At 44.1% G+C, this 12253-nt stretch overlaps 1 protein-coding gene across 1 annotated transcript in view; it reads right to left on the bottom strand.

Moving 5' to 3' along the window:
- The window catches only part of LOC107110129 (golgin subfamily B member 1-like), a 77931-nt gene that overhangs the window by 37185 nt on the left and 28493 nt on the right, over positions 1-12253 (bottom strand). The window contains 6 exon segments of the mRNA XM_015410854.1: positions 6137-6288; positions 6975-7066; positions 8736-8853; positions 9415-9504; positions 9698-9717; positions 10241-10562. Coding sequence (XP_015266340.1) covers positions 6137-6288; positions 6975-7066; positions 8736-8853; positions 9415-9504; positions 9698-9717; positions 10241-10562 — 794 coding nt within the window.

Genomic DNA, 12253 nt, shown 5'->3' with positions numbered 1-12253 from the left:
GGGGGGGGGGCCCTGACACACTCACTCCTCCCAGCTTTCGAGCCTCATGGCACCTGGATACAGTGACTGCCGTTTTATCACAGCCTTTTCCCTCTTTCAATTTTGTTCCTGGCATTCAGCCCCTCCTCCTCTGGCTGAAATCTCAAAAAAAAAATTACATAGAGGTTTATAAACAAAGAGGTGAATCCAAACGTTTTTGGGGGGAACAGCATCTCTGGCTGGCTGGCTGTCCAACTATTATTGATTGATTGATTGATTTGATTTGGGCCCTCACCCTATCCCACGAGTGGGCTCAGGGCGGCCTACAACACAAGTCATAAAACAATAAAAGTGATAAAACCAATAAAATAACAGATGGCACAATAACAGAAAGGACCTTTGCCTCCTGGCCAGAAGTGTCCACAGCTGGCTCTGGGAGGAGGGTGCTTGGCCAGACATAGCCCTCTTCAGCTCATCAGGGAACGCCATTCTGTTTTTATCTGGTTAAATTTTGTGGTCTTGTTCTGTTTTTTTTTCCTGCCATGGGTCATGCCACCAAAGGACAGCAGCTCAGTGGCCAAGTGGCCAGCACTGGCACTACTGCAGGAAGATGGCCAGAATACCAAGGTGGCATGAGTGGTTGCCCCTGCCACCAAGAGGCAACTCAGGACCTCGTGAGCTGCCCCTGCTCCCCAAAAGCATCAAGGGCTGGCCCCGCACCCAGGGCTCTCAGCTGGGCAGTCACCCTTGGGCATCTCACAACAACACCATTATGAAGAACATATCCCAGGCACTGCTGCGCTTTATGGAGTGGGGAGTGGGTAGAGTAGCTTGGCTCCCTTCCAGCAGCCCCTGAGCCCCTGACTGGCACGGGACCCCAAGTCAGCCCTCTTGCTCACACTGCAAATGCCACGCAGCCAGCCTGGGGGCAGCAGCAGGCTACATCTCCTAGCAAGTTCCTGAGCTCCAGCCTCTCTGAGGATGACACTCTACGCAGGTGCCGGTCTCACAAGAAGAGTCACCGCAAGTGACATAAGGTGCAACAGACAGCAAAGGGGGATGAGATATTCAGCAGCGAAAGGCCATCAAGTGAGTCCTCCCTCAGATGAGGAATCTACTCAAACTTCCAGGACTACAGGGTTGCAGCCACCCACATCCCAGGCCTGCCTGTCAAACCTCACACTCTGAGTGGGTCACATGCCTTGTCCACAGGTTTGTCCTCATGTGCCCGCCCTCTAACATCTCCCTTTCAGCCAGTTATATTGCAGGCATGGATAATGACAACATGGATGCCTTGTCTTACGTCCAAGAGGAGTGGTTTTGGGCTCTGCACACAGATGTAAACCAACACTCAGACTCCTTTCCAGAGGACCTGTGGGCCCTTGGCAGCAACTGATCATTTATTTATTAGGGTTTTTTATAATTTATCATGCAGGGATTACTTAATTCCATCACTCCCTCCATGCAATGCTCTTACTTGCAGGCGATGGCCGCCTTCCTGGCTTTCTCCACAACCATTGGGGGGGGGCAGTGGCTCTTGGCCGGCTTTCTCCACAAGCATTGGGGGGGCAGTGGCTCTTGGCCAGCTTTCTCCACAACCATTGGGGGCAGTGGTTCTCAGCCAGGTGTTTGAAACCATGGTCCTCCAGTACCTTGCCTCTCTGGCCATTCACCTGGTGGCTGTCTCATGTTATAGCAAGGCCCACGGCTACTCCAAGCTCTACTGCTCCTTTGGTGCTCATGTGTGGCTCCATGAGATTTGTGACACCAATGGCTCCATGGGATTTATTATGCACTGGCTGCAGCTGCAGGAGCTTTGGTGGGAGCTGGGCAGTATCCGTCTGGCTCTTGTGGTTTCAGCCATTGGGGTGAATCTATTTGGGAGGGGGAGGCTGCACCTGCATGCCTGCCTCCCTGGATAGGGACCCCCTTAAGGGGTCTTGGAGGCTGAGCCCTGCAGTGGCAGACCTAGCTCAGGGGCTGTTGCTTGGCTCCACTCCTATATTGTAAGGGAACCACAGAGAGGCTTGCACCCATGGAGGTCCACTGGCTTGCCATTCCAGGTTTACCTCCAGCAGGTTGGGGTAGGATTCCATTGGTCAACAGGTGGGTCACCCAATGCCTGGTTATGTTTCCTATGCTGTGCCAATGCACCATCAGCTGTAGTCAATAAAGCTGTGGCCTGTTTCACTCCATTTGACTCTCAGTATGTTTCTGTGTCCCCCTCTCGGCCACTTTTAATGTTTGATTCTTTGTGAACAATCAAAACTGTTGTATGGATTTTAGTTGTCATATGTTATAGTGTTGTTTCAGCATCTGTAAATCAACTACATACACACAACCTAGACGAACAAAACAGCTATATACCATGAGCAGTGATCCCTCTTGTAAACCATCTTTAATTCTCTGAAAGCAGTGACTGCCTAGCTTTAAATCTCCCACTGAAATAAACGGGCCTTAATTGTGAAAACTTTCACAGGACTGTGTCCTGGGTTTTGGCATTAGATTCTACAACAGAGTTGCATATGTTATCATTTACACCAGTATAAAGTCCTATCAGTGGACCCTGAAGAGGGATTCAAACAAACGAATGCCAAGGAAGCGATGGTCCACCCTCTCTTGAAAAAACCATCCCTGGACCTGACGGAATTGGCAAACTATCGGCCAGTGTCCAATTTGCCCTATTTGGGCAAACTTATCGAGAGGGCGGTAGCAATACAGCTACAGAGTTTTCTGGAGGAGGCTTCAGTCTTAGACCCCTTCCAGTCCAGCTTTCGCCCGGGTCATGGGATGGAGACGGCATTGGTCGCCCTGACTGACGACCTCCAAAGGCATCTGGATCGAGGTGGTGTGGCGGTACTGTTGTTGCTCAATCTGTCAGCCGCATTTGATACAGTCGACCACCAGTTGCTGGCCCACTGCCTCGCCGACGCATGGATTCAGGGGCTGGCCCTCCAATGGTTTGCCTCTTTTCTCCAAGGTTGGGGACAAAGGGTGGCGATAGGGGAGCAGCGGTCCCGGAGGCACCCTCTTGATTGTGGGGTGCCTCAGGGGGCAGTGCTGTTCCCGATGTTGTTTAACTTCTACATGTGCCCTTTTGCCCAAATTGCCCGGAGGTATGATCTGGGTGTTATCAATAGGCGGATGACACCCATCTCTATCTGATGCTGGGCGGCTGGTCGAACTCCGACCCAGATGACCTCCAAAGGGCATTGCAAGCCGTGGCTGGTTGGCTCAGACTGAGTCGGCTGAAACTAAACCCGGCGAAGACGGAGGTCCTGGGCCTAGGCCGGGCTGGTTCAGGGTTGGGAATCCCACTCCCGACCTTCGATGGGGCGCCTTTGGTGCCAGCGTTGGGGGTTAGGAGTTTGGGAGTGCTCCTGGACTCCTCTTTAACGATGGAGGCCCAGGTAGCAGCCACTGCCAAGTCGGTCTTTTATCATCTTCGGCTGGCACGGCAGTTGGTTCCCTTCCTTGACCATGATGACCTGGCTACAGTGATCCATGTGACGGTTACCTCGAGGCTGGACTACTGTAACGCTCTCTACTTGGGGCTACCTTTGTTGCAAATCCGGAAGCTGCAGCTAGTGGCGATACAGCTAGCTGCAGCTGCAGCTAGTGGCTATACAGCTATAGTGGCTATACAGCTATACAGCTATAGTGGCTATACAGTAGCCAGGCTGTTGACGGGTCTCCCTAGGCGGGACCGCATCCGGCCTGTGCTGAAGGCGCTGCGCTGGCGTACCGGATCCGCTTCAAAGTGCTGGTTCTTACCTTTAAATCCATTTATGGTCAGGGTCCGGCATACTTAAGGGACCGCCTTTCCCCATATGTTCCCCCAAGAGCACTATGGTCGGGGGGGGGACCAACATCTTTTGACTACCCCCCAGTAGACTCAGGGTGTTGCAAATCCGGAAGCTGCAGCTAGTGGCGATACAGCTAGCTGCAGCTGCAGCTAGTGGCTATACAGCTATAGTGGCTATACAGCTATACAGCTATAGTGGCTATACAGTAGCCAGGCTGTTGACGGGTCTCCCTAGGCGGGACCGCATCCGGCCTGTGCTGAAGGCGCTGCGCTGGCGTACCGGATCCGCTTCAAAGTGCTGGTTCTTACCTTTAAATCCATTTATGGTCAGGGTCCGGCATACTTAAGGGACCGCCTTTCCCCATATGTTCCCCCAAGAGCACTATGGTCGGGGGGGGGACCAACATCTTTTGACTACCCGCATCAGCACATTGTTGTACTATTGTTATGTTTTTATCTTGTTTTAATTATGGCTTTTGCCCCAATTCTTAGCCGCCCTGAGCCTTAGGGGAGGGCGGGATATAAATCTAATTATAAATAAATAAATTATGGCGCCAAGTCCTAAAATGATAGCTTGACTGTTCTTAAAAATAATTTGACAAAAATATTTAGCCAAATATTTTCTGTAAAAGTTTGCTTTTGTAGAGAACAAATGTGGGAATAACCTACTTTTTAAACACTGAAACTATGATTTATCTTCTACCATATAGTTACTGATAAATATGGAGTCAGCTATTAGTATAAAAGAGAATGAAGAAAGAGGATTATGTTAATACAAATAAAGAACAGGAATTGCAAAAGGGAAGAAAACAGAATTTAAACAGCATTTGTTATGTATGCTTCTAACAAAATAAACTCCACATATCACCACAAGCAGCTGTTATAACATACTGTTGGAGGTTTCCCACACAAATTGATTTACAGAGGAAAATCAGCAACAGTACTTTATAAGCTGTTGTGGCTGCAGAATCCTGCATGCACAAAACTGATGGGAAACTATGTTCTCAGTGGCTGACCAAATCGCAGTGAGGGTTAGGAGTGGAGGGGGAAGGGACATCAAGTGCTCATCAGGTTTAACCGTGAAGGGGGAAAAAACAAAAAGAAAGGTCATGCTTAACCCAAGGAAAAAATGCAAATTAAATACTAAGTGGATACACAGAAAATTCAACATTTGACTATATTAATGCATAAGGGCTGAAAGGCAACAAGGACCATTTCAGTCCCAAATGCTTAGCTTTGCCTTTAATCTGCATTCAGGCAAAGGACCAATCAGTAGTATAGACACATACTCTTCCCATGACTCTAGTGGTCCTCTTACTAAAAGGAACTGCATCATTTTAGGGCTCCCAAGATCCTTTTAAGGGGCATGTAGGAACTGCAAAGCACGAAAGAAGAGGGGGTGTCAAGAAACGTGGCTATAACCTCTCTTCATAAATTATGGTTTTCCAGTGTCCCTATGGATGACATCAGCCTTTGCTTAGATTTTCATTAATGTTTTCAATGTTAAATATTAACCAATATTTTAAAATATAGATCCGAATTAATTAATTTTTAAAATCTATCTGGTTAACGTAAGAACTTTAAGGGAAACTCCAGAATGCACTTGACCATTGCTGGGCAACTTTTTCTGTCCCACTGCCAACACTTGTCCAATGCTGCAGTTTTTCAAACCATTAATTTGGTTTCCATATGTACAAGAAGACCAGCATTCCAAACGCAGTCACGTTTCAATCTAATGTCCCTTTCCTTTTTGACATGCTATCATCATAAAGCTTTTAACAGAATGTAAAATAATAATCCTAATCATGAGCATTTAATAAACAGCAGCTGAGTATTCTTAAAGTACACCCGTGGATTTTCACAGGACATTCCCCTATGTATTTGTAATGCCAGAGCATTAAACCCTGGGAGCAGATGGTAGTGTCCTTGAGGCAGTGCTTTCTGAGCAGTACCTGTAGTGCACAACTATCCTATCCAATGAACTTAAGATGAATTTGAGCTGATAAGGGCTTGCCAAGGACACTCTGCATTAGATCCTAAGGAAAGGTGAAGTTGCCTTGAACCTTCTGTATACACAACTCTAGTAAAATATGAAGAAATGTCACTGCTTTTTGATGACAGTGCAAGCAGAACTAATAGTTCTGTCCCAACTACTAATGCTTCAAATGCCATTTTTATCTGCAGGGTAACCTTTAGGATCAAGAAAGCAGACAATGCCCTGCTGTACCAAACATGACAGAGGAGAGATATACACTTTCTATGAAACTTTGGAGATACACATACAACTTACACATTTCCAAAATTTGCCAAGCTAACAAAAAGAAGTCGTACCACTGCAAATATACTAACTCACCTTCTCTTTCCTCTTCAATTTGTGCCATTCTGAGAGCCATAGCAGATTTCTCTTCTCTGATTTGATTGTGCACATCTTCAGACTCAGGAACAATCTCTTGCCATTCCAACAGCTGATTCTGTAGTTCATCCATGCTGCCTGATTCACTAGCCTGCAGAAAGTTAAGTTGAGACATGGAATTAATACAATCAGTTCAACAGAGCTTTTTACAAGCAAAATAGTCTGACAAAAGCTTTCTTGTACACATCTGATTAGTGAAACTAGCTAAATATCACATTCCGGAACTGGAAAACAGTAATTATACATTTACATTGTGATTATACATTTAGTCAACCACAAATACATGAGAAATAATAGCGCTGAATTACTTCAAGTCTACTACTGATGGTAATGTTGTGGTGGATGACTACAGCTCAGTCAGTTCCATATAACCATTACAGATTGTTTTAAAGCCTCCACTTGCAATCCATTTGCCTCATCCATTTGTGATACGATAGCTGACTACTTGCTTTAAAAGTGGAAAGAGCAGGAAATAGGTAAGGGAATGCACAAAATCCTAGAACATGAGATCCAGAGAACTCTTAAGTCAACAGGAATGGAATTGTTTAAAATGGGTTTTCTTCTGACATACAAGGTGAGCAGCTCTAAATCCAACAGAAATTCAGAATAACTGTAGCAGCCTCTGAAGACAATATAGATACCAAAAGAAATACCACAACTACTAGTAATTCACAAGATTTTCAGCACAGCAAATTTTAAATACTTCCCAGTGCTGCACACCATTAGACATAACAATTTCTACTACTGAAAATTCTGTTAATCGAAACAGCAGCAGACCTGTGAAGCAGCCCTCTTTGTAACTTGTTCAAGGTCAGCTTGCAATTTTCGTTGCTGTTCTTCATAAACCTCCAGCTTAGTCAGCAATTCTTCTGTAAAAGCAATTAGCTGTCTTAATTGCTAGCATCAATAGTTTACCAGAATATAGTCATACAGGAAAATTTAAGTTCAAACTGTGGTCACAGGTACATTTAATGTCCACTAGACTAGCAACTCCAGCAACAGGAAATTAACAAGTATTACATTAAAAAAAATTATCCATATGGATTTATCTGCATCACAACAAATCCTCTCAGTATGATTCTTACATTACTAGTTATTTCCCCTGATACCATGGGTCCCTTGAAACGTGTGTATGTGAAAGCTGGACAGTTTTTGCCGAGTAATCAGCACCTTGCAAGCTATTTCCTAAACTTGAGGGAGTCTAAATTTCAGTCTTATATGTGAACCTCTTGGTCGTGATTCTCTGGACAGTAGTCTTTAAGTATATTTACAGACCATACTGGAACTCTTTAAGCATATTTATTTGCAGTTAAATTGTGGTAAAATGACTACAGTTAAAAATACTGAAGTGTTATGGAAACTGAAAGTGACTTTGGAAGCTGTGATATACGATGTCTGCTTCATGCAGCAGATGCCAGGAATTGTTCTAGCCTCCCAAACTTCCTTTCCATACTATGTACTCGGCGTTTAATGCTACGAGACTCATCTTCTTTGTAATTTTACTTCGAAGGAAAAACAAAAAACACACAGAAGTGACTGTAATCTGGTATGCACATTGAGACTGATACATATTGGACTCAAGCACACAGGCCTGATGTGAGCCCCTTTCCTTAACACAAGGTCAACCAAGAGGATTCATAATGGACGTTGCACTAGGCTTTCCAGCAGCTAGCTCACATGTGGTACAAAGGCTAGTGTGCTGGACTCAGACTGGGTGGCCTTGGGCTACTCACTATCTCTAAGCCTCAATCAAGAGTACTCAATTCAAACAGTTACACGAACCAGAATCAATCTGGACTTGAAATAAGGGGGACACACTGTGAAACAATGCGAGGCCTCACCAGCACCATCCCATGGTATCAGGCTGTGCCCCGTTATTTTCAAAGTTTGGAATGCTGGGGATTTCGCAACACTGAGGGCTCACGCAGATGAGACAAAGATTTCAAAATAATCATCAAACTGAGGGCTGCCACCTCCTGCCTGTCACAGTAGCAGGCAGAGTATGTCCTTTCTAAATAAAGCTGTACAGGCCCTCCACGAGCTCTTGGGTTCTCATGAGAACTGGAGCTTTTGTGAGATCTTGGGAAGCAGAGAGCTGCCTTAGCAATCATTCCCAGGCATCTGTGTTTCTCTCGACTTGCCTAGTAGTTCCCACCCATCTTTTCCGGACCGGACCTTAACTTGGTTACTGCAAATGCTACCTTACTGAAGTATGCAGCTTCCTATTAAACAAAGAAATAAATATTAGGTTTAATCCCACTGAACATATCTGCTGATGGGGAGTGGATGATTTGTGCCAATTCCACCTCCTGTGATAGACCTTCGATGCTGTTCCGAAGGGCCTCTATCCCGCAGAAGCAACATTTTGAGAGGCATTGCAGAAAGAGGGGGAAGGTGAGGAAGCTGCATTACACAGCCAGAATTCTTTCCATCATCTATAATATTCGGTGGGATCCAAGCCACTGAAGCCCAGAACATCCTTAGGATACACCATCTACTCAAAATCCAAAAGGGAAAGAAAATCTTTTTACTATTCACCATTTTGTGTTTTAAGTTCAGAAAATGCTTGTAATGTAGATTGTAGGTCTTCCTTTTCCCTTTCTAATTCTGAAATTTGGTTGCGTAAAGCGGTTACATCATTATTCTTGGAAGTAACCTACAACAAAAAAGGAAAATTTAAAAACTTCATTGGGGTATCTGTCAAACAAAGAAACTGAATCCTGCATTCATCTTATAATGTGTCTGACGCCATTAAGGCATTCTGGAGTAGCAGAGTTTCTACAATACAATGTTTGCATGGTTGGCCCTCATTAGTATTTGGATGGGAGACCGCCAGGGAATTCCAAGGTCACTATGCAGAGGACGGCAATGGCAAACCACCTCTTGCCTTGAAATTCCTGCAGGGTTATCATAAATCATCTGTGGCTTGAGGGCACTTTATACACACACAATCCCTCCATTTGCTACAATGGGAAACTCTTCCCACCTCAGCATAAGCTTTCATGGGGTCAAGTGAGCTGCTGGGGGGAGAGAGAGAGATGGAAAAGACTTGTGGTCATGAACACCTTCTACCTGCAGTTTACAGGATCCAAAACATTTAGTTGTATCTCAAAATTTAAGCGGGTACTTTGGCACCGTTTTAGTTCTTTTAAATCTTTTCCTCAGTCCTCACTGAAACTTATCCATAGTATCACTTTTTAAAAAAAGGTTTACATACATTTTTTAGTTCATCTTCAAGCTGCTTGATTCTGGATTTGGACCAAGCTTTCATCTTGAGGAACTTGGCTTCAGATTTTCTGGCCTCTTCCTTTTTTCTTCCGATTTAAAATTTGCTTCAGCTAAAAAAAACCCAGCAACTTTATTCATTATAGTTACAATAATAAACACTATTATAAAATATAGCCTGGTCTGCTGAGTTTTAAAGATAAAATTACTGAAGACTGTCAGATATTACATATCAAAAATTACTAAGAGGCAGCTCACACATAGTACAGGGGTACAGTTCATCCCTTTACTTGCCCTGCCCCAACTTGGATCAGTCTAGTCCAATCTTGTCAGATCTTGGAAGCTAAGCAGGGCTGGCTCCGGTTAGTATTTGGATGGAAAATCACCAGGGAAATCCAGGGTTGCTATGCAAAGGAAAGCAATGGCAAACCACCTCTGAACATCTCTTGCCTTGAAAACCCCCTATGGGGTCACCATAAATTGGCTGCAACTTGATGGCACTTTCTACCGCCACCACAGGTAATCCACATGGCAGGATGCCAGAGTGAGAGTCAGGACTGCACAACCAAATTCATTTAAGAGCACATGAACATGGCTTACATGGGGCAAACGTCTAAGCTCAACTTACTCCTGCATCCCAACAGATGAATAACCTATAGGCCCCCAGGTTCTCTCCAAATTGGCCATAAAGGTGTGTCTCGGAACTTTAAAAGAAACCATGCTACTAGACTTGCAGAAGCTGTTTCAAAGCAAACTCAAATGTGCAATGATTGTACTAAACAACCAACTGTAAAAGCTGATGTAATTCAACAGGATACCTTCTAGTTGGTCGAGCTTCTGTTTAATTACAGAATCCATATCAACAGTTTGTTCCAAATTACTCTGTCCACTGGTACTTAATTTGGCTGCTTGTTTCTGAAGCTGAAGCAGGGCTTGGTCTTTTTCTTGCAGCTCAGTTTCATGCTTCTCTTGAATTGCCTGCAGGTCGGCATTATGTTTCTCTTTGACTTTTTTCATTTCTATCTCATGTTTCTCCATCATGTCTTTCAGCTGAGCTCTCATTACATGCTTTTCAGCATCCAATTTGGACTGGAGGTTATCTTTCTCTGACTGAAGACGTATCAAGGTTTCATTAATTTCCTGGATGAAAACAATGGTATTTCAAATAAATAGAGGTATAAGCCTGCTTTTAACCTGAAAACTGTTTCCCTTGTGTTCATAGACAGGAAGGAGGGAAGGAAAAGAGAAAGAATACATCTATTAAGTCTCCGAACTCATAGATATGAAGTAGGTTTGCCTTGGAAGCATCAAAGGAATATTCTTCCTTGAGCTGCACTTGCACATGCCACCAGATTCCATCTCAGTGGGTGTCCAGGCCAGAAATCTGTATAACAGATGGTAGGAATCATTTCCAGACAAGGAGGTCTGCTCCCATTACAGCAAGATCACTTTTGCTGATAACCAGAATCCCCCAGCACAGGACAGAGGATGTCCCCACACATGCTAGCCCTCACCTCACATGCCCTGAAGTTTCTAATATGATGAGATGACAACACCTTTTCCTTCCTGTATCAAAGGCAATGGATGTGAGGCCTCTATGTACATGCAGAGAAAACTCTGGAGTTTTTGTAAAGAGAAGACTAGAATCATTCTGTTGGTCACCAAAACATCTGTGGCTCTGCACAATAAGGAAGTTGTTCGGTATAACTGGAGTCATTTTCAGGGGGAAATCTCTTACACCAGCATTGCGACTAGGATACTGTTTCCATATAATATAATATAATATACTGGGGAAGTAGTTTGCTGCAGGAAAAGAGGCTACTGTTAGGACACAATATAGAGAAAGTGAGTGGCTCCCATTTTGGCAAAGACATCAGACAAGGATGTATTTTATCTCCCTGTCTCTTCAATCTATATGCAGAACATATCAGAAGGAAAGCTGGATTAGATTTAGATGAAAGTGGAGTGAAAATTGATGAAAGGAACATTAACAATTTGAGATATGCAAATGATACCACATTACTCGCAGAAAATAGTGAAGACTTGAAATGACTCTTGAGGGTTAAAGCAGACAGTGCCAATGCAGGATTACAACTGAACATCAAGAAGACAAAATAAATTACTCTGAGGAATTACATGGCTTTAAGGATGACAATGCAGAAATTGAAATTGTTCAAGATTTTCTATGCATGTCACAAAGGAAATGAAGAAATAACCTGTTAGTCACTGTTATTTCTAAATTAAACAATTGAACTTGTTTTTTGATCTGCTATCCTAGATTTAATCCTGACTAACAGGGAAGAACTGGTTGATGAAGTGAACGTTGTGGGATCCTTGGGGAATAGTGACCATGTCAGCTTGGAATTTGACATAGAGAAGGATGTGAAACCAGGACATAGTAGGACTCGTATCCTGGACTTCAGGAAAGCTGATTTCAAAAAACTCAGAGAAATAATAGGTAGGATCCCGTGGCTGGGAATGCTGAGGGGGAAATCTGCACAGGAAGGATGGGTAATGCTGAAAAATGAAGTGCTTAAGGCACAATTGCAAACTGTTCTGGTAAGAAAGAAAGGTGGGAGACGGGTAATGAAGCCGAGGTGGCTGAACAAGGAACTCTCTGAAGAGCTGAGACTAAAAAGGGAAATGTACAGGAAATGGAAAGAGGGTAAAATTATTGAGGGTGAGTACAAGAAGCAGGCTCAAATCTGTAGGGATGGTGTCAGAAAGGCTAAAGCGCAGATGGAGCTGAGGCTTGCGAAGGATGCTAAAAATAACAATAAAGGTTTCTATGCCTATGTTTGGAGCAAAAAGAAGAACAGGGATGGGGTAAA

This window comes from Gekko japonicus, unplaced genomic scaffold (genome assembly GCF_001447785.1).
Source record: "Gekko japonicus isolate JY-2015 unplaced genomic scaffold, Gekko_japonicus_V1.1 scaffold65, whole genome shotgun sequence".
In the NCBI taxonomy this organism is placed as follows: domain Eukaryota; kingdom Metazoa; phylum Chordata; class Lepidosauria; order Squamata; family Gekkonidae; genus Gekko; species Gekko japonicus.
The sequence above is the reverse complement of the archived record's forward strand: the minus strand, read 5'-3'. Positions and strand labels throughout refer to the sequence as shown.